The following is a 21,540-nucleotide window of genomic DNA, read 5'->3' as shown; positions in this document are numbered from 1 at the left end:
TATGTACATATATATTTTTATATTTTATAATTTTTTATCTATTTTCTTTGTTATTATTATTGCTTTACTTGATGTTTATTTATTTATTTATTCACATGACCATTATTATCATTATTATATTCTTTAAATGCTTCGGTTTTATATGTTTATTTACTTGATATTGTGTATACATGATTGATTTGTTTTTTATTTATCTTTTCATTATTATTATTATTATTATTATTATTATTATTATTGTTGTTGTTGTTGTTGTTGTTGTTGTTGTTCTTGATCATGCTATTTATATTTACATTATCACAATTGTTACTCCATTATATAATTTTTACCCAAATTCGTATAAAGAGAAAATTTTGAAAAATAAAGGCAATACTCGGTATTTGGAATCTTCGAGAGGATTGAGCCCTAACGTATTGGGTTCCAACTCTTTCGTTGAATCTGAATAATCGAGAATGCTAGCTCTTTAATCAAAACATAAATAAAAAGCTCATTATTGAGAATTCAATACGTTGTGTCCTAACGCATTGGATATGACACGTTGTTTTCTCGAGATGAGGATTTTTTCTAAAAATAATAAAGGTAATATTAAATGTTTAGAATTTTGAGAAATTGTGCCCTAACGTATTGGGTTGCTATTTCTTCATCTGACTTAAACAATTGAATATCCTTTTAAATTTTATTGCACGAGTTTTTTGGACAAGCTCGTTTTTGAGGAAGTGAAATATCATGCCCTAACTTATTGGGTGTGACATTTTCTCTTTTCGAAATTAGAGGGTCTTATCGAGTAACTTGTTTTATATAAGTTTTCTAAAAAAAAAAAGATCGTATTTTAAATCTCTTCAAAGTTTTCAATTTTCGACATTAAGACATTAATTAATTAACTAGGTACCAAAATTTTTGGGCGTTACGAGGGTGCTAATCCTTCCTCGTAAGTGACCGACTCCCAAACCCGTTTTTCTGAATTTTGTGGACCAAAATCGTTGTTTTAATAAAGTCAAATCGCTTATTAAAAATAACCACTTTTTGAGGTGACCCGATCACACCTAAATAAAAAGGATCGGTGGCAACTCTCATTTTCATTTTTTTTTCCAAAATCCAAGTTGACCCCGTTTTTCAAAATAAAAATGGTTTCGGCAATCTAATTTCGAGGATCGGTTCAAAGACGAGAAAAACCCGTGCCTAAAGCTAAGCTTAGTTTAATTAATTTTATTTCAGATTTATTTAACTGTTTTTATTTCATTTTCAGCTTTTACTTTTCACGCATTTTTTTTCCTTGTTTATTTCAGATTCCAGGTTTTCAATTTTATCCTCCCCCAAATTTCTTGGGCACGACAACTGCCCAGACACGAATCTGGTCGAGAGAGAAACAATTTTTAGTAAACCCAGTCTCTGAGGGATCGACCCTACTCCTTATACTGCTTAAATTGCAAATTAGGCGTAGGTTTATATTGGTGGACTCGACACTCATCAAATATGTGTTTTTATTGGAAATTAACAAATTAGTTGTTTTGGTTAGATAGTTAAATGTTAGTCTTTTTTTTAATTAATATTTTTGACATATTAGCTCTTTTGGTCAAATGGTTAGATAATTGTGATTTCATCCTTGAATCCTAAATTTAATTTTTTCTATAAACATTTTAATATGTATTTATGAGTGACTACACTCCTTTTTATCTAGTTAAAGAAAAATCAAGGTTTTGATCCTTCAAGCATTCTGAGATCAAATTGGTTTAAGTACAAATTTGATTTTATATGTAAAATTATGCAATTTATGTTATAAGGTGTTGAGCCTTTAAAAGCCCCAAAAGTCAAGATTTCCATGCACGAAATATGTGCACCTAAGACCACAAAGATATTTGGTGTTTCAATTGTCATGCCATATTTAGGTGGATTTATGTGCAGGTTTTAAAGAGATTAATTTTAATTTATTTTTGGATAAGATTGAAGATTATTTATACTATTATAAAATTATGTTTAATTTGGATTGTGTTGGTCGATTAAGTTAGTTTAGTATTGCTTCTCAGAAGCACGTTTGAGTAAAAGTTATGCTTCTGCTTTTGCTTTTGGCCAAAAAAGTACTTTTCTAAAACAATTTCTGTTCCAAAAGTACTTTTAAAAAAGTTAAAAGCATCTTGTTTAGCAATAATTTTATCTCAAAAGTATTGTTTGTCTTAAAAGTACTTTCTAAAAGTAATGCTAAATACCTAAGTCTATCATATTAAATCTATAAATAGATAATTAATTCACATGTGAAGAAATATCAATTGAAGGAATGTTGTGCTAATTTGCTGAAGTTATTCTTAATACCTGAATGAGATTATGTCTTAATTGAGTTGATTATTATATTGTGCTTTTTTTTTATAATAGCTATTTGAAATCCATATTAATCTTGAAGAAGGTGAACTTTTGTTAATATATCACAATTTAGAGTTTGATTATTTTATTGATTATTTTAAAATTTTATGATAAAAGCCTCAATTTTTGGTTTCAAAACTCGAAGCCCTAATTTTTGGTTTGAAAAATATTGCAATATAATATCTACATTTTCACCTCAAATCAAACATAAAACGAAAAAACACTCATAAGAACTTAATTTGGATAAAACCTAGCCTTTATTTGAAAATCAAGAGAAACCGATGGCTTTATGTAAATATCACTGATGTGATTTAATAATAAAATGACAAACACTGTTATTCGAAGGAAAATTACAAATAAAAATAACTGTTTTTCATTCAATTTTGGAGGAAAATGGCAAATACTATTATTTGAAGGGCTAAAAATGTAAAAGAAAAATTAAAAATTGTTCTGTAAAATTGAAAAGCTAAATAAATCACTATGCCAAAATAAACATTCGAAGAAGGGACATCACATAAAGGAAAGCAAGCAGGCAAGCTCTTAATTATAAGTAATTCGTTTATTAATAGGATGAATCTTTTTTAAGAAAAATCTGTTGATTTATGGTGATATATTTTGCCTTTTACCATAAATTTGGTTTACATAATCAGAATCCAACTCTTCAAGGGGAAGCATTGGGTGAAACTGAAAGAGCATCAACAATTGAAGTGCACTTATTCCATATTTGTTTAGCCTTTGATAAAATTTCTTGTTTAATGTTTGTATGGTTTTTGAAGAAAGGATCTTCAAGATCTCTTCTCACCAATGCTTCATGGCATGGTCGACCGATTTTCACAAGTTTGTGACAACATTCATCGGAGACGGTCCCGTTTCTGAATATACTCGTGTAAACTTCGTCGATACAACGCAACGTCATGTTTCCGCAACTGTGTGTCTTGCCTGAATCAACAATCACCGCACCACTAAGCGCAATGGCCAGAATTACGAGAGCAGCATAAACATCCAAGCTTGCCATAGCAATGACCAATAATGGGGTTTTGTTTTGCTTTTAATTTAGTGGGCAGAAGACTTTTGGTACTGCTGCAAGAATTGGCTATATCGATGAAAATAATTTATAGGGTATCCCGATAGTAGAAAACATGCAATTAAAAGTGAGAATTTATCAAAATAAGAAAACGTTATAGAGATTAATTATTATTTAAGCTTCATTAACTACGCTTTACTTCAAAATTAAATAATACTCACCGTTACCTTATCTTTGTCATACCTAAATGAGTAAATGTTGAGTTTTAAAACAAACCAAAGATCAAAAACAACTAAAATTTGTGTTGAAAGGTGAAAAATAGAAGCAAAAATCGGATGCTGAAGGAGAAAAGAAGCTGACTTCTCTATTTTTTTATTAAGTAAAATAACATGTACATATATGGTTCTATTACATTGGAAGAAAATAAATCTTGCTTGTGCAAGTAACCAAGCTGTAAAATCAGCTTAATGATAACCTAAACCTACTAAAACTGCTAAGTACATGGCTGAACCTTAACTAATCAAAAAGTTACAATCAAATCAAACATTTGTCACATGTTACAAAAGTTCAATGACCGAAATACACCATCGACATTTGCATGCTGCTGTATTGTTGCTTGGACACTTGCATGCTGCTGAATTGTTGCCAAATTTCAACAGTAAACATGCTTCCCGGATTCCTCTAACATATAAAAACTCATTTGAAGTTGCCGATTGAGTCTTAGCTCGATTGGTATAGACATTGTTACCAATGCAAGAGGATGTGGGCTCGAGAACGTTAAAACGTATTATTCTCCTATTTATGGGTTAGTATAGGGAACACCATCATCTTCATCTCCCATGTATGCTTTGCAATGAATTCCATTCATGCATTAGGAGCACTTGCAAATATTTGACATAATTTTGTTGTTACCCTTTTAGTGATGTCCCCAGAAAATTATGAATATCCATGCCTTCAAATTCAAAACAAGTAAAGAAAAGCCTGAATGAGTCAAAATTTAATAGCACAATCCTTAGCCAACATGTTTAGTGATTTAAAGCCTTCTTCGATATCTAATTAAATGTTGATATTATATTGTTAAAGTTGAAAGAACGTTGATTTTGCTAGTAGATATTAGTTTAGTATAAGTCAAGTTGCAACTAGATCAAGTGAGTATTGTATAAAAAATAGAAATGGATACTCAAAATTGTTTATGCAATTCGAAACATCTTTCTATGTCTGTGAAGCCTTTCCTAAAAATTAATCCACTATGAATGAACATTACATGATGCGATTTAAGTTCAACTCAATTACAAAATTACAACCTCGCTCTTGTACATTCAATTAAGATCACTCTCCTACCAAAACTTTCCCTAATGAAAGCTTAGTGTCACACTAATAAAATAGTTTGAATATATCACAAAATTACCCACTAATGTTCCTCACAATGAACATATTAAATTCTCTCCGAATTCATGTCTAAAACATAAATACAAGTTTGTAATATATAAAACTTGTAGTTTGGTAAATCCAGCTAGAATGATTTAAATGAATCACTAGAATTTTATCCATATCAAATATCTTTAAGGAGAAAGATAATTTTGAGATAATTAACTATATCTTCTTGATCGCATATCTCTTTATTTATGGAAAGACAATCACACTAAGCTTCTTCAAGTTGTCCTTGCTTGACAAAAGATCTAGCTTAAGTAAATCATGAAATATGTTATACAATATCAATTAGGAAGATGCACAGAATGTTTTTCAAAATATTCTAACAAAATAGGCAAGTTATAATGTTCTATCAATTCTTTCTTAAGTTGTAATTGACATTGTAACTAGCATTAAAAGCCAGTTTTAAGGTTGATCAAGGTTTCCATATAATGATCTAAAGTTAAGCTTCATTAAGGAATCTTCAATCCAACCAATTACCATTAATATAAGGATACAAAAGATTAAGATAAATCTTCACAAAGTCACTCCCACATTTTCTTGCGATTGTATATCTCAATATATAAGGTAAGTGTATATAAATATATACAAAGGATTGAAAAGTAACCTTGCTTCGTCCAATCTCTTCTCCAATTATAATCTCTTGATTTGCTACTCAAAAATCCTTAAAAATATACAAGTAAATAGTCAATATGCTTAGGTCAAATACGTCAACAATTAAGGCAAGTTTCATTATACTGTTAGCCATATCTCAAGTTGCAACTAGCATGGTAACTAGTAGGTAAAACTAGCACTAACAGAAGTGGAAGAAAAAGATGACTACTTGTTATTCAAGTGTCACCCTTTGATGTTAACTACTTGAGTTAAAGCATATCGCCACCATTACATCTTTTTGTTTTCCTTGAAATTTTCTTCATGCATGGCGAAGGCTTCTTCAAGTTTCCCGGTCTACTTTCTTAAATCAAATGTGAAAGAACATGGTTTTATGCAAGGTAGATATACATCATCAAAAAATTGTCAACACAAATAAGATAAATTTTGTCCAAATTTTAGTTATACCTCAAATTGCAACTAACGTTGTAGCTAGAAATCAAAATTTGGTTCTAACAAAACCGACTCACATCATAGAAAATTAGGAAGACTTTATGTCTCTTGTCACTTTTTTGTTGAATAATCTAGTAAAGTTATTTCAGGCACCAACTCGAAAATGTATACCCCTACAACAAAATGATTATTGAGCTCCATGATGCTCAAATTACTTCGGAGAGCTCAATTTCCTTTGTTTCTATATTTTCATCATCCCGACATTAATATGAGAACTCATTAAATTTGCCTATTAGTTACAACTGAAAAAGTAAATTTGGAAATGGACATAAGAATTGGTTATATAATTCGGAAAATTTTACTACATTTGCGGGTATAAATTAAAGAATAATCCAAAATCAATTTACAGTACAAGATGTGATTTAAGTTCAACTCATTTACTAAATCGCAACTTAACTCCTAAACATCTACTAGATTACTCTCTCCACCAAGAATTTTTTGACATTCCCTTTTACATATGCACCGAAAGTCTTCAAAAGAATAATTTTTTGATTGATTTTACTCGATGATCCAAACCGTTAAATTGCTGCATAAAATCCAACGAGTTTTCGATAAAAATGCAACAAATTACATCTAACACGTGCAACTGAGACTAATATGATAATTACTATCCTTTTTAATGCAACATATAGATGATCAGTGAAATTTTGTCAAGTATCATCTCTAAGCTCAAGAAAACATCGTATTTTCCTCAACAAGCATAAAAAGGTAGTGAAAAGAAAGGAGATATCTCACTATCGAATGTAACCATTGGAATTCAAGAGCTAATTTGAAGATAACACTGATAAATGCTGTCATTTAAAAATAAATAAATAAATAAAAATGGCCCCGACTCTTCATATGCATCCAGGGTTACAATATAGATAAGACCAGAAGGCTGGAACGGTCCAACCATGAGAAATAAGATGAAAATGAAGGAGCGGAAGGAAGCAGGGAAGGCGTTTAACTATAAATTGGGTTAATTCACTACTCATCCTCAAACAATGGCCTAAATTCTAAATCAGTCTCAAACTTCAAAACTTATTAATAAGATTTTTAAAATATCAGTATTGCATCAATTAGATCTTTTTATTAGTCTAGTTGTTAATTTGTACATTAAATGTTAACTTGGATCTTACATGAAACGTATTTAAAATATGTGATCAAATTCTAAACACGTTTGTACCTATGGACAACTTAGATATGACATGCTAAACAAAAAAAATCCTAATTTTTAATGACAGTCTTTTTTAACACAATATATCCAATTTCTTAATTAGAATGTTTGAATTTTAAGAGGATTAATTTAAAATTTGAACCTTAGTTTTGGGAGTATGATGCAATTAATCCTTATAAATAATTTATTTTACTAATAATATGAATATTAAAAGAACAAGTTTTTTTTATCTAGATCATTGATAGAACATCTCATGGTGATTTTGATTTTAACTATGATTTTTGTTCACATAATAGGTATCCAATTCTTCAAGGGGAAGGAGCAGGTGAAACATCAGCAGCAACTAAAATGCACTCATTCCATATCCGTTCAGCCTCCGGCAAGACTTCCGGTATAATGTTTGTATGGTTATCGTAAAGGGGGTCTTCAAGATGTCCGTTCACCATTGCTTCATGGCATGAGCGACCAATATTCGTTTATTAATCTGCTTGTGAAAAGTTGGTCCAAGCAAGGCAACGACATGTATCCGCAACTATTTGCCTTGAGTGAATCAATGATGACCACACCACTCGCCGCAATCACCAGAATTGCGAGAGCCGTGTGAACATTTAAACTTGCCATAGCAATGGATAGTGATGGGTTTTTGTTTTTCATTATTCTCTTAATTTAGTGGGCAGAAGACTTTTGGTACTGCTGCAAGAATTTACTAATTACTATAACGACGAAGAAAATAATTTATAGGGTATCACCAATATTAGAAAACATGCAATTAAAAGAGAGAATTTATGAAATAAGTAGAAATTAAATTATATTTAAGCTTCATTAACTACACTAATTAATAATAATAAAGAAAAATAACACAATTGGCTTATGAATTAGATTAAAATTTTAAATAAGATATTCTTTTAGAGTTTATTGATTTTTTTCTTGATAAATCAATTTACTTGACTGCTGAACTTGAATTTACAAAATAAAATTTTAATTTATCACTTGCTTAAGATTTTCATTATAAGTCATTTAAATAATTTTAGTGATTTAGTTGTTTAAACATGTCTAATAATTTATAATGGAAAATAAATGATATAATCCACGCGATAAGTAAATAAAGAATCTTTTAGATCAGTTTAATTATATTACTATTTAAATTCAATTTTTAATTTTTAGATGCTTTATTGCAAAACATCCCATCATTCTATTTTATTAAAAAGAAAATGTATTTTTCAGTTTAAAAAGAATAAATAATTTGTGTGACAGTCGAGCCGACATGACAATGTTAATCCCTAAATGGCCGAGTGAAGTGAAAATAATTAATTACATGGAAAAGAAATTAATTACATGTTAGCAATCCATTAATGGAAAATTTGAACAATTATATTAATAGAAGTGATTAAATTAAGGAAAAATATTATAAATAATCAAAATAAACCTTCGAAGTAACTTTCAAAACAAGAAATGAAGATCATTTATGAGGTTAACAACTAAATGATCTTGATGGTACATTGCAAAAATATTTTAAGTAAACAACCATGTATTATTAAAGACGACAAAACTTTCAAGTTGAAAGACTAGCAGGAAAAAGAAGCATAAATTGACGAACAAAAAAAAAAAAAAAAAAGGAAGAAGAGAAAGATAAGTAGCTCTTTTACTTCCATTCATAATCTTGATGGTACATTGCAAAAAATAAGAATGGAAGTGAATGGTTTGACATTTATCCTTTTAAGATTCGAACAAAACTGATTCAACTATTTATGGTTACATTTAATTGACCGTATGACGAATTGTTTTCAGATTCTTCCCCTAGTTTTGATCATTTTTGTAGACTATAAAGTGGCCTCACAAGCAAGCTAAAGAACAATGGGGCTGCTGTAATGAACTTAAACCCATCCATGTCCCCGTAAGAAACGGGGGTCAATGGCGAAAATCCCAGACTCTTGTAATGATAGAATTAAAATAGCTTACCTTGACATTTGCGCAAATAGACCACGGTTTAGTGTTAAGGTTGATTGTTGAATGATTGAAGCAGATGACCAATAATGAAAGGGGTTAAGAGTATGGTAGTTCTAGCGACTCCAGGACGCACCACCATGATGATAACCGTAACCATTGGAATCTTTATGTTTATGGCTATGTCTAGAACTTTTCTTCCTTGAACTCTTTTCTTTCTTTGAGAATGTTTCTTCATCCCAGTCCTTTGTTACATCAACGTTTTCTTTTATTTTCTTCTTTTTGTGCCTTCCTTTGGAAGAAGATTTCCTCTTTCTTCCAGAGGATTGAGCACTAACATCTCCAGCATTTCCGTTCCCTCGAGGCAGCGGTTCTTCATCATCGAACTGCCAATTGCATAAGATGTCCTGCTTCTCTCCGTTAAGAGTTTGTAAAGGCTCCCCGGCTCCAGGAAGCAAGTTACTAAAGGTTACATCCCCACTAGATCCTCCTTTGCGCTCAAGCAAAACTGGATCCGGTCTAATTATGGTACCGAGAATGCTTCTATTGGGGCCCAGAGCCAAAATGTTCTTGGGATTACTCAGGTTCGAAAGAGCCATCCCGAAAGCTGACCTAATCTGCAAGACAATACATAACATTCTCACTACATGTATTCTGATAGTAGCTGAAAACCTTCCTCACCTTCAATAGAAGGTTGGAATGAAGCCAACTTGATCCAACTTATCCTACCAGAGAGATACTAGGTTTACCGCATGAATAAGGGGGTAAGAGGGCAGCCATGGGTGAAGGGTTTTCCCCCTCGAGATACAGTGAACTAGAAAGGTAAAAATTATTAACCTGGATATAGTTAAATGAGTTCTTCCCAATGTCATTGTCTGGAGTCTGTTTCATCATAAGAAAGAGATTAATAAATTAAAAAAAAAAAAAGAGAGGGAGAGCATAACTCAGCAGCCAAAGCATGAATAAGAAGTAACAACATTCAAGGCAACCTGTGGGTCCTCGATGGAGATGAGAAATGGCCGTCCTTTGCTTGAAAACCTAAAGAAGAATCAAACCAAAAGAAGAATATACAATTTTAGTCACCAAGTAATTGTGGAAGAAAAGTGATCAACTCAGCATGACGGAAATTTTTTCCTTTTACCCTTTGCTACTCTTCAAAAAGAAAGTGCCTCTCTCTTTGCAAGATACACCAACATCCACAGTGTTCAATTTTCGTCCATAAAAATCAAAGAAATGCACCTAATTTCAAAATGAAGTACATTTGTAACATTACATGTCAGCTTTTCTTTTCAGTTCTCTTATTTTAGCTCAAAATGTTCAGATTAAGAGGGAAGCAAAAGAGAAAATGGTTCCTGTGCACACGTACCAAGAGCATTCCCAAGTTATGTTCCGGATAAGCTCTGGATTCACTCAGATTCTGAAGTACGGAAGCCACAAGATAGGTTAGGCAACACCAATAAAACAGGGGTAAAAGCAAAAGGTGCTAGAGTCCAATGCCTTATCGAAAATCCGAAAATGCATACCTGCAACATGGCTATGATCATTGCAAGGAGAGCATATGAACCTATTCCACCTGAATATACCTGCATAGTTTCAAAAACATTGCAAATCAAGAACAGAGGAACACTACTTTTTGAACAAAACGAACAGATCATCAATATAGATAAACTCAAACCTCATTCAGGTCTCTCTGTTGTAAAAATACTTTCAAGATCAAACACAATGGTCGTAATTGAGGCCATTTTAGTACTGCTTCCTAAGAGAAAACACATAAGCAAATTTTAAATTTAGAAAAAACAAAGAAAATATCTAGAAAACAGCCCAAAGTTTATGGAACATACAAAGAAATAAACTAAAGAAGCAGAGCTTTAATTAACCACAGGAAAACCACAGAAGTCCTAATTTTGAGGAACATGAGTTAATCGAACCAAAATGATTTACATAAATTTTAATCAACAAATCCAGAAGTAGACATAGGAAATAAGTGAAAATTAAGCAGTGATTCCCATTGGTGAAGATAAAGCTAGGAAACAATCAAACTCAACACAAGAGCACAATCCTCAAGAATAATTGCAGCCAAAAATGAAACTCGACTCAGAAGAAATCCTAATAAGAAAGAGTCTATGGTCCAACTTAATTGACCTCATCTGACAAGAAAGGGATTAAAATAACTATATCTTAAGCACCACTAACAAATGAAACATCTGAGGCAGGAAAGTCTGTAATTGCAACAAACCTTGATAAACTCAGCAGCTTTTGGTCCATTATCCACATCAAAGCTGCAATATTGAACACCCAATTAAATATTAAATCGTGAGACAGAAGTGCTAAAGAAAACATGGCTTTTAAATTGCCACATCAAACCAAGATGGAGATAAACAACTTTCTTTGGTGCACTTATTACATCTGCTATAAATCAGTCTAGGAAACTAAACATGCCTCCACCCTCATCAAATTCCAAGCATCCCATCAGATCTTGTCAGTCAAGAAAATTCAGGAAAATAGGAATCTCAATCAAGTGAACTGTTTATGCGATTACAGAAAAAATGACCAAGATTTCTTGTTCATGAATTCTCGACAATCTCATCTCCCTGAAATAAAAAATAAAGAAAATTTCTCTGTTTGGTAAACTAGTTAGCCTCATTCGCTACTAATATCCGAATCCTAAGTTTTTTTACGGAATTTCCAAATACTTGGACCTCCCAATTATCATGGACCTCAAAGAAAACAATGAAGACAATTCCAAAGTCCTACCATAATATCTTCCAAAAAACCTCACTGCTAAAATTTCATATTAATCCAGTGTCTTTTATGATGATATTCATACCAGAAGTAAAACAAATTCAGAAATGTTCGGAGGTGAAGAGAATTTTAGATGAGATATTGGATTAAAACATACTAGGACAAGAGGGCAAGAGGAATATAGAACTACCTTATATCAAATGCGACACCGCTTTTCTTTTCTACAAACTTAATTATTGGCACGCGAGCTTTCGCAATCACCTGATAGGAATTGAATTGTTAGCTAAATATACTCTATTGTATCAGTAAACTTTCCAAAAAAATAAAATACCTGCATCTTTTTTGCAATTCCCCTTTGAGATAATGCCCTGGAAAGAGCATACAAACCAGTCTGTGGATTTTTTATACCTGACTCTAGAATCACTACCTACATAAAATGGAAACAAATGGCTTAAGAAAGTCAGTCATACAGAATAGGGGAGAAATACAAAAATTTGGGTCAGCTTTCCTCTGCCTATTGTTTTTCTTTCCTTTCCATAGTAGAAAATCTATATACTAAATTTCATAATCCTAATGAAAAACCCATCAACCATGTTACGCAAGCTACAATATAACAAGATTAAACATTAATATAGTTTGAGTTGAGAGACATAAACTTATGGGATAAAAGGAAGCAAACTACTCACATCAATATCACTTGTTGGTAAATAAAGCCCTGTCCTGAACGACCCAAAAACTTCTGGCTGCAAAGCAACAACTCATTACCATTTGGCATTGTACACTATGTATGCATCTTTACATGTGTGTGCTTTTGTGCACGAGAGAAAGAGAGGCTGCCAATCATACCCTGCAGGCAGGCCATATGTACTTGATAACATCAAAAACAGAATGCACAGCTGCATCACGTGCTGCTTGCTCTTCGGGTGTAGGGGATAGAAAATCACAGAAGTCCACTATTTCTGCAACGCCCACCATGGTGGGAAGTATTAAAATATGCTTATGATGTACACACCATAAAAGTTCCATTCAAGAATCTTTATTACCAGCTACCAATTACAGGAACCCAATGTGCTACAAACACATACTTTTAAAAAAATCAAGCTAAATTATACATTTAGCCATTCTTCAATAATTACAAGATTATAATAACAGAACTCTAAAATCTGAAGTACTTGATTCAAATGCCCATCTATAGACTCCATGTATCATTCCCACCACACATACTGGCCAAAAATGTATGACTCTTCAATCATAAACTCAAGGACCATAATGACCATTGGACGTGCAACCCTCCATTTCTTTTCTAGACAACCATATCCACCAAATTAATGTGGTTTACCCTAAAACTACAAAAATCAGAGTAACAAGCAGATGACAGAGTTCCAAATGAATTATCCAGAACTAGCACACAAACCAAGGTAAAGATACAAAATGCCAAAATTTATTAATGGATATCTCAATTTAAAAACTTAAAACTTCATTTCCAACTATATTCATCACTAAAATAACTAAAAGCATTGAATTTAAAGGCCATTGAAAAATATGATAGCAATAAAGCTGGCCCGATATTTTGTAAGGGGTCAAAAACTGAACTTCAAATCAGCTTAAGCACTATAAACTATAATTAATAATCACAAACTTCAATTTTACATAGAATAACCAAACAGTTCGATAAAAAACAGAAAAAAAAAGTCAAAAAATTCAAAATTTCCATTACTAAAAGCTCAAATCATCAGCGAACCTTTATGCAACTGAAGCATTGGACTTTGGAACCTACTATTCCCACGAAACCACCATTTGTTCTCAAGCCTTGGCTCATTCGCAGGACCCGGTGTCTTCGGCTCTGGTTCATCCCAGGCCAAGACTGAAGCCCGAATTACTACTGGTTCATCCGGCTCATTAACATCAAGCGAGAAATAGTCCGGCGCAGCTGAGTCCACGGAGATGGTATTTTCTGCCGATAGAGAGATTTCGTTGCGGAAGACAGTGTACGGCTCAACAGGAGATTGATTGGACGGCGGAGATTCGGCGGTAGGGGAAGAAGGGAGAGAAATTGGGTTTAAGGTTAGGGTTTCGTAGAGGACGGGTTGCGAATTTGTGGGAGTTTGAGGTTCCATTGAAGGGAATTTTGAAGGAAAGAATAGATTATGGTATTGGGGAATTGAGGAAGTTAGGGGACAGGTCGCGAATTGCTGGGTTCTGGGTTCCACCGACTGAAATGCAGTTTCATGGAGGTTAAACGTTAGGGCTTCGGGGATTAGGGAAATTAGGGTTTTTGGGTCTAGGCGGTATCTTTTAATCTTAAACGACGTAGGATTTATACATTTCCTTTTTGTTTTCTAATTTGTTGTTAAGGTTTAATTCTGGTTTTAGTCCTTCTACAATACTGCAAATTAGAATTTAATTCTTCTACTTTAATTTCTCATTATTTAATTCTCTAATTTTATGTTATTAATAAGTTTAAGTCAACAATGTTGTTAATTGTTTCCATTAATGAAGCAATCAGCTAAATATAATTTTATTATTAATTAAATATAACCTATAAACATCGAAATCTCAGCTAATTACTCATCTCACATCCACTTTCTCTTAAGCCTCGCCCATGAAAACTTAAAGCAACTACGTATAAAAAATCAACCAATAACTCTTTCTTTCTCAACTCTCAATTTCTTGCAAAAGTGAAGATAAAAAAAAGTGAGACATCATGATTGGAACTAGAAAACTCTAAGAATCCGGTTGGAAAATCAATTTATCTCTCAAGAATTTTAAAAAAAATACGTAGAAAATAAGTTTATATTAATATATAATATATATTTTATAATTAAATTTAAATAAAAATATTTTTATTATTTTTAAAATAGTGAAACGAAATCATTTCGACCAGCTAAGTTTAGTTGGGCTCGAGCCTACAATTTTTTTTTTAATCGGGCTTAAGCTTGGCACAACCTATAAACACAATTAGTGACAAGTAACATTTTAGTTGAGGAAGGTTAAGGAGAGGGAAGCTTATAAGAATGGGTTGATGTATGGTGTAGAACCGTGTGTGACAGAAAATAAAAAAATGTTTTAGTAATTTTTTATTTTTATAGCTTTAGTTTTATATTTTTATAGTATTTGAATAATTTAAATAAATTTTATATATTATTCTATTTTTATAAAATTTAACATTTTCTATGCTTTTTATAATTTTGATATTTTTCAAAAATTGTATAATATTTTCTATATTTTTCTAAAATTTTATACATTTAAAAATTTTCTATATTTTTATATTTTAAATATTTTTTATAAATTTCTAATAATTTTTATGAATTTGTAATTTATATAAAATAGATTTCTTTAGAATTTTAATAATTTTTTACTTAAATCAGCAAATAAGCCCTCATAAAATAAAATAAAAATTAATTAAGCCCTCCATGTCATCTTTTTTCCATGTTAGTTACCACTAGAGGTGTTCATGGGCCAGGCGGCCCGGCACAGCCCGACGGCCCGCTCGAAATATGGAAGGTTTCGGGTAAAAATATAGGCCCGAAATATGGGTTTGGGCAAAAAATGAGGCCAGTTTAGAAAACGGGCCGGGCCTCGGGCACCACTTTTTTGGCCCGATCCCGGCCCGAATATAATAAATATTTTTTATTTTTTTATTTTTAAATATTTTTAAAATATTTTTTATTTTTTTATTTTAAAAATAAATTTTTGGTGTTTATTAAAAAATTGGGCCGGGCCGGGCTTGGGCTTAGGAATTTTTTCTAGGGTCGGACTTGGACAAATTTTTAAGCCCATATTTCGGGCCGGGCCGGGCCCGAGCCTAGGATGCGGGCCAAAAATTTTTTCTAGGCCCAGCCCATGAACACCTCTAGTTACCACAATATCATTTTTGCCACATTACCATATTAGCTTAGCACGTCACCCACCACGTCAGCATCAGCAATTAATGGCTGTTAGGGGCTTCAATGGAAAAATGAATTCAATGGGCTTAATTAGGTACCAATCATGATTCAAATGGCTCAATTAGGTGCACTTTTCAAGGAGGGGATTAATTTTTTTCATTATTTTTAGAGGTTTTATTTGACATTTTAGCCAATATTAAATTAAAAAAAGCTTTGGCTTAGTAGCAAAATTAATGTTCAAGTCTAATCACATGCAATTTTTTATTTTTTAACCAAAAACTTTAATACCTTGATTAATATAACATATTTTAATTACGAAAGAATATATTCATAATTTACCTAATTGAATTGGCGTTCGATTGATTCATGACATCAACTCAATGAGGAGATTAAATAACAATATATATGAGAAAAATTAAATTAATTTTGTACAGCTCACATACCCTTAATGAAATAAATCATTATCATGCACATACTACGATAAGAACTATAAGTCTATAATTTTTTTTTTGAATTACAATAAAAGGTAAATATTTAATAAAGCGATTCGAATCCAAACTACATTTAGTACCGTGAACATTTTGACAATTAAGTAAACACATTAAAATGAAAATTTGTTATAAGAAAATTGTTGTCGAATGTTATATAATTTGATAAACAGAAACAGCATAATCATTCTCGCACCCCATGAAATCAATTAGTTAACTTTTCCTCCATGGTCAAACAAAAACCAACTCAATCCCAAAATAACTATAAAAAAACCAACTATTCATATATATTAAAATAAAAAAATAAGTAAATGAGATTTTGTTGATAATAATTACCTTAACTTAATAACAAAATAAAGAAAAAAAATCAAAGTTTTTTCCATCTTCACCTGAAATGTTTTGTTAATTTTTCAGGTATCTTGGTTGGTTTCATCAATGGTGGAAACTTCGAAATTTTGGCTACCTGGCCCTTTACAAAATTCGTTTCAGAAAAAAACAAAACTAGAGCCTGGAAAGTATGACAGTTATGGAAATTAAGAATAAATATGTTCGAAAATTAAAAAGAAAAAAACAACAACTTTAATTATCCCACAAAGTTGAAAACTATAATCTTTACAACATCAGGATCAAATCACTGCTTTTCTTCAACTTTCAAGTGCTTTTGCCTTTTACAATTTGCTTTCTCAAAAAAAAAAAAAAACTTCAATAAGTCATCAATGGAGGCTTCACCACCATCACCGGACAATAATGAACACACTAACGTCACTTACGATCTTCAAGATTTCCAAACATCGATCTTCGTTTGCCTCGTGGGAATATTGCTCATCGTCATCTTCATTCAAATCTCCGAGCGAGTCGTCACCTGGCTACGGCGCGAAGTCGCCGTCGATCATCTTGACCTCGAATTGGTCCAAATCGCCAATTATCAACTCGAAAATTCAGATTGGCCCGATGAAGCTATGGCGCTGAACAATGTGTGGGTGATGGAGATTTTCAACGGGTTCATGGTGTATTTGGCCGAAAGGCAAATCTCGGGGCTAACCCCAGAGTTCTTGGAGCAGGCTTTGCCTTGCGTGACCTACAAAAGCTTGGGACAAACAACGTTAGATGAATGTGTGATTTGTTTGGATGGTTTTGAAGATGATGAAATGTGTCGGGTTTTCCCAGTCTGCGAACATGTTTTTCATTTCAGTTGCATAGATAACTGGTTGAGAAACCATTTAACTTGTCCGATTTGTCGGAATTGTATACTAGATGGTGTGAGCATAGCATTGACAATGTAAATTACGTATTAGAAGATGACCATCTTCTAAGGTAAGGGCAATGTCGAGATCCTCTCCCATTATCTCAGTAAGGCACAGACGGACCACCAGCACTAGTACAAACTGTTGGCCCCATGGAAACTAGAGCATGCATGAGATCTATCAATAGAGCCTATGTTCTTTGGAAGCACAGAATAAATGAAAAATACCCTTCAAACAAAAAACGAAGTATCATGAACCTGCATCAACCACATCAGGCACAAGACCTTCAGCCCGATCATCGACAGTGCCTTCCACGAGATTCTTGGACAAGGGAGCTTTCACGTGTAAGTGTTCATACACATAACGAAATACAAAATCAGCAGCTCCTTTCTCTTCGCCTAATATCAGCTGCACCAAGTAATGCTCACCGCATGAGGCTACATCGAACGTGAAACAGGAGGAATAGTGAAGACATCCAACATTTCATTTAGCACGTGTCATGCAGAAATTTCAAGTTTTTTTGGCAAAAAAGTTATTAGTTTCATACAGAACAAGTGACGAATTTTCATTTGGGGATTATTTTTACATTAGCCCTACATAACCTTACTTGGTGAGTGAAAAAATATTTTTTTATGAAAGATTATTATATTCAAAATAAAAAAAAATGAAAATGTAATAAATTACTAGGAGAGTGGATAATTCACACACCTCTTCAATAGTAAATCACTGTCACCTATATACCAAAAACATGAACTGTGGAGTAAATACTCGTGGCGAATAGGCTAAATACTGAGTTAATTATATATTTTATTTTGTAGTTTGATTTTTATGCACTTTTCTACTCAATTAAAGGTATATATATATATATATATATATATTATAATAAGAACCATAATCTTTGATAAATCCTTTGTTATAAGTAAATTGTCTTGTATATTGTATCATATAAACAAAACAACATAATTATTTTTTAATCAGGTAAACTATAAAAATAGTCAATTTTATTTGCTTTAGATTACATTTTAGTCACCTATGTTTGAAATATTACATTTTAGTCACTTACGTGTTCGTTTTGTTACAAAATAGTCAATCTACCGTTAAACTCTATTACCTCCCTAACGGCAGTTCTACATGGCAATCCAAATGAGTTTTAAATGCCAACTTAGATGTCCAGTTGCTGGGATGAAAAAATGTTTTTAATTAAATAAATTTAATTTGGACTGCTACATAAGACATTCAAGTTGGCATTTAAAACTCATTTGAACTACCACGTAGGAGCGCCATTTTGGGAGGTAACGGAGCTTAACGGTAAAGTGACCACTTCATAACAAAACGATAATGTAAATGACTAAAACATAACATTTTAAAAATAATCTGAAGCAAATAAAAGTGATTATTTTTGTAATTTACCTTTTTTTTAATCCGATAAAATCAATTAGTTTACGTTTTCTCGCGGTTAAAAAAATCAAACTTAGTACCTACTGCAACTATGAAAATCCAACTATTTTTATATATAAAAATAAAAAACTGAAATTTTGTTGATGTTAGTTACCTTACCTTAATAACCAAATAAAAAAATAACCCAAAGCTTTCTCCATTATCACCTGATTTTTTTGTTAATTTATTTAGTTATCTACTTACATCAATGGTGGAAACATAAAGCTTTCGGTTAACTAGCCAATTACAAAATTCGTTTAAAAAATAACTAGAGCTTTAAGAGTAAATTTGTTCAGAAATTTATATATAAGAAAACCCCAACTTTGTTAACCCCAAAGCTGAGAACTATAATCTTTATAATATCAGAATCAAATCAACGGTTTTCTTCGGCTTTCGATTGATTTTGCCTTGCTTTCTAAAAAAACAAATCATCAATGGAGGCTTCACCACCTTCACCAAACGATAATGAACTCCCTAACGTCACCTACGATCTTCAAGATTTCCAAATGCCGATCGTTATTTGTCTCTTGGGAGTAATGTTCATCATCCTTTTCATTCAAATCTTCGACCGATTTCACAACTGGCTCCGGTACGAAGCCAGCATCGATCAACTTGACATCGAATGGGGCCAAGTTGCCGATTATCAACTCGAAAATTCCGATTGGTCACATGAAGCTATGGCACAGAATAATTTCTGGATGGTGGAGATTTTCAACGGATTCATGGAGTATTTGGCCGAAAGGCAAGGCACGGGGCTGACCCCGGAGTTCTTGGAGCATGCTTCGCCATGCGTGAGCTACAAAAGTTTGAGAGAAACAACGTTGGATGAATGTGTGATTTGCTTGGAAGACTTCGAAGATGATGAATTGTGTCGGGTTTTCCCTGTTTGCGAACATGTTTTTCATTTTAGTTGCATAGATAACTGGTTGAGAAAACATTTAACTTGTCCGATTTGTCGGAATTGTATAGTAGATAGTATGAGCATGACATTGAGAATGTAAGTATATATATACTTTTTGTTTCCGAACATGTTTTTCATTTTAGTTGCATAGATAACTGGTTGAGAAATCATGGAACTTGTTCGAGTTGTCGGAATTGTATGGTAGATAGTATGAGCATGACATTGAGAATGTAAATATATATATTTTTGTATATGTATAGAATCAGTCTTTTCTTCTGCAGTGCTTTTCCTTTTTAATTACAAATTGCAGAATTTATTATATCTTTTCTTCAGACATGGTTATATGACAGGATAGGACAGAGAAAATTAATTATATATTTTTCAGGAGGAATTTATAAAGAAAATTATATATTTGAGCTCAATTATAAAAATTATAACAGTCCGTTTTTTTACTAATGTCCATAGATATATTTAATTAACATTTATGAGTTAAATATAATATAATATAATATAATAGTGAATGGTGATTTAATAGATTTTATTAATTGGTCAATTAGTTAAAGTACAAGTGGTACGTATTGAAAGTTAATAATTTTGAAAAATGAGGTTTTAATACCTTATTTTCATAAACCGAGATCATAAATATTATTATTGAATATTACGAAATTGTTATATAAGTGGGTTGAAGTTTGATCTGAAAATTTTGATGATTTGTGGTTAATTAAAGAAAAGAACTAAATCATAAAAACCGTAAAATTTAATCGCTATTGAATTTTATTGATTAAAATGATTAAATAGTAATTGTTTGAGCATTAAAATGACAATTATTCCATAATGGTTTATAGTGAAGGGGTATTGTTTGTTATTATAGTAAAAATATAAGTATAATTAAAGTTAAATTCAAATATGATAAAACATGAACCAAACTTATCGTCTCTTTCATTTGGTCACCGTTTGGGAATAAGAAATAGAAGAGGAATTCATTTTGAATGCTTAAACAATCGGCACTCTTGCGAAATCAATTTCAGTAATATTTATATTTTGATATCATTGCAATTAGGTTCGATTAACTTATATTTCTGTTTTCAAAACTATTAAAGATTTTGAAATTTGTCATTGATAAAATTTAGATGTTTTTGATAGAAAATGGTAGATTTGAAAGCTATAAAATGTTTAAGAATTATTTGATACAATAAATTTTATTAATTTTTCATTTAGGGATTAAATTATGAATATGTCAAAAGTGACATTAAATTTCTGTAAATTTAAATTGTTAAGGGCTGTAAAAGGACATAAACGAAATTGGAATGAAAAGCGAAGCTCAATTGTGAAAGTTATACTTGTTTCGGTTTTAGGGGCTAAATTGAATAAAATGTAAAAGTTTAAGAAATTTATATAAAATAAAATTAAAAGATTGTAAGCATGAATTTGTGCGTTATTATGGTATTGATATTGATATTGATATTTTGAATCTTAACTATTATATATATAGATCAAGTTATTGACTTAGGCGAAAAAGGGTAAAACTGTCGAATAGTCCCTATAATATCTAAAGCATTACAGTTTTGTCAGGTAAGTTCATACCGTATAAATTTGTTTAATTATCTATTGAGTTTCATCTGTATGTTCATTAATGCCTTATTAATATCTTGAATTGGCTATGAATTAGTATCTACATTGAGAAAATTGAAATGGATTTTTGCAAAATGGTACATGTTGAGAGTAAAACTCGATGAAATTAGTAAAAGTCTTGTATACGAGATTACAGGTTATTTCTCGCAGGTTTCAAGCTCTAGTATGTGTTGCGAACTCGAGAATATAGGTATATTA

The 21,540-nt window shown here is 31.7% G+C and overlaps 4 protein-coding genes across 4 annotated transcripts; 2 read left to right on the top strand and 2 right to left on the bottom strand.

Moving 5' to 3' along the window:
• Nucleotides 1-3,013: 3,013 nt before the first annotated feature.
• On the bottom strand, nucleotides 3,014-3,367 carry LOC105786714 (protein DOWN-REGULATED IN DIF1 11). The gene has a single exon (XM_012613208.1). It carries the CDS (start codon nucleotides 3,365-3,367, stop codon nucleotides 3,014-3,016), a length of 354 nt encoding a protein of 117 aa, XP_012468662.1.
• Nucleotides 3,368-8,691: 5,324 nt separating this feature from the next.
• LOC105779107 (uncharacterized) lies at nucleotides 8,692-14,050 on the bottom strand. The gene is made up of 13 exons (XM_012602858.2): nucleotides 13,495-14,050; nucleotides 12,600-12,712; nucleotides 12,440-12,496; nucleotides 12,085-12,180; nucleotides 11,944-12,014; nucleotides 11,248-11,290; nucleotides 10,687-10,767; nucleotides 10,535-10,594; nucleotides 10,378-10,428; nucleotides 10,153-10,250; nucleotides 10,001-10,049; nucleotides 9,849-9,893; nucleotides 8,692-9,628 (listed from the first exon to the last, which is right to left on the bottom strand). Exons 1-13 carry the CDS (start codon nucleotides 13,868-13,870, stop codon nucleotides 9,128-9,130), a joined length of 1,641 nt encoding a protein of 546 aa, XP_012458312.1. The 5' UTR covers nucleotides 13,871-14,050; the 3' UTR covers nucleotides 8,692-9,127.
• Nucleotides 14,051-16,844: 2,794 nt separating this feature from the next.
• LOC105786713 (RING-H2 finger protein ATL65) lies at nucleotides 16,845-17,411 on the top strand. The gene has a single exon (XM_012613207.2). The coding sequence runs from the start codon at nucleotides 16,845-16,847 to the stop codon at nucleotides 17,409-17,411; it is 567 nt and encodes a 188-aa protein (XP_012468661.2).
• Nucleotides 17,412-19,243: 1,832 nt separating this feature from the next.
• Nucleotides 19,244-19,810, top strand: LOC128041339 (putative RING-H2 finger protein ATL12). The gene has a single exon (XM_052631602.1). It carries the CDS (start codon nucleotides 19,244-19,246, stop codon nucleotides 19,808-19,810), a length of 567 nt encoding a protein of 188 aa, XP_052487562.1.
• The last annotated feature ends 1,730 nt before the right edge of the window (nucleotides 19,811-21,540 follow it).

This window comes from Gossypium raimondii, chromosome 1 (genome assembly GCF_025698545.1).
Source record: "Gossypium raimondii isolate GPD5lz chromosome 1, ASM2569854v1, whole genome shotgun sequence".
NCBI classification, from domain to species: Eukaryota; Viridiplantae; Streptophyta; class Magnoliopsida; order Malvales; family Malvaceae; genus Gossypium; species Gossypium raimondii.
The sequence above is the reverse complement of the archived record's forward strand: the minus strand, read 5'-3'. Positions and strand labels throughout refer to the sequence as shown.

Excerpts from the sequence above, each read along its gene's own strand:
- LOC105786714 (XM_012613208.1), bottom strand. The coding sequence starts at position 3,367 with ATGGCAAGCTTGGATGTTTATGCTGCTCTCGTAATTCTGGCCATTGCG.
- LOC105779107 (XM_012602858.2), bottom strand. The coding sequence starts at position 13,870 with ATGGAACCTCAAACTCCCACAAATTCGCAACCCGTCCTCTACGAAACC. Across the intron at positions 12,713-13,494 it reads AATGCTTCAGTTGCATAAAG|AAATAGTGGACTTCTGTGAT; the intron begins GTTCGCTGATGA and ends TGGGCGTTGCAG. Across the intron at positions 10,050-10,152 it reads TTTTTGAAGAGTAGCAAAGG|GTTTTCAAGCAAAGGACGGC; the intron begins GTAAAAGGAAAA and ends ATTCTTCTTTAG.
- LOC128041339 (XM_052631602.1), top strand. The coding sequence starts at position 19,244 with ATGGAGGCTTCACCACCTTCACCAAACGATAATGAACTCCCTAACGTC.
- LOC105786713 (XM_012613207.2), top strand. The coding sequence starts at position 16,845 with ATGGAGGCTTCACCACCATCACCGGACAATAATGAACACACTAACGTC.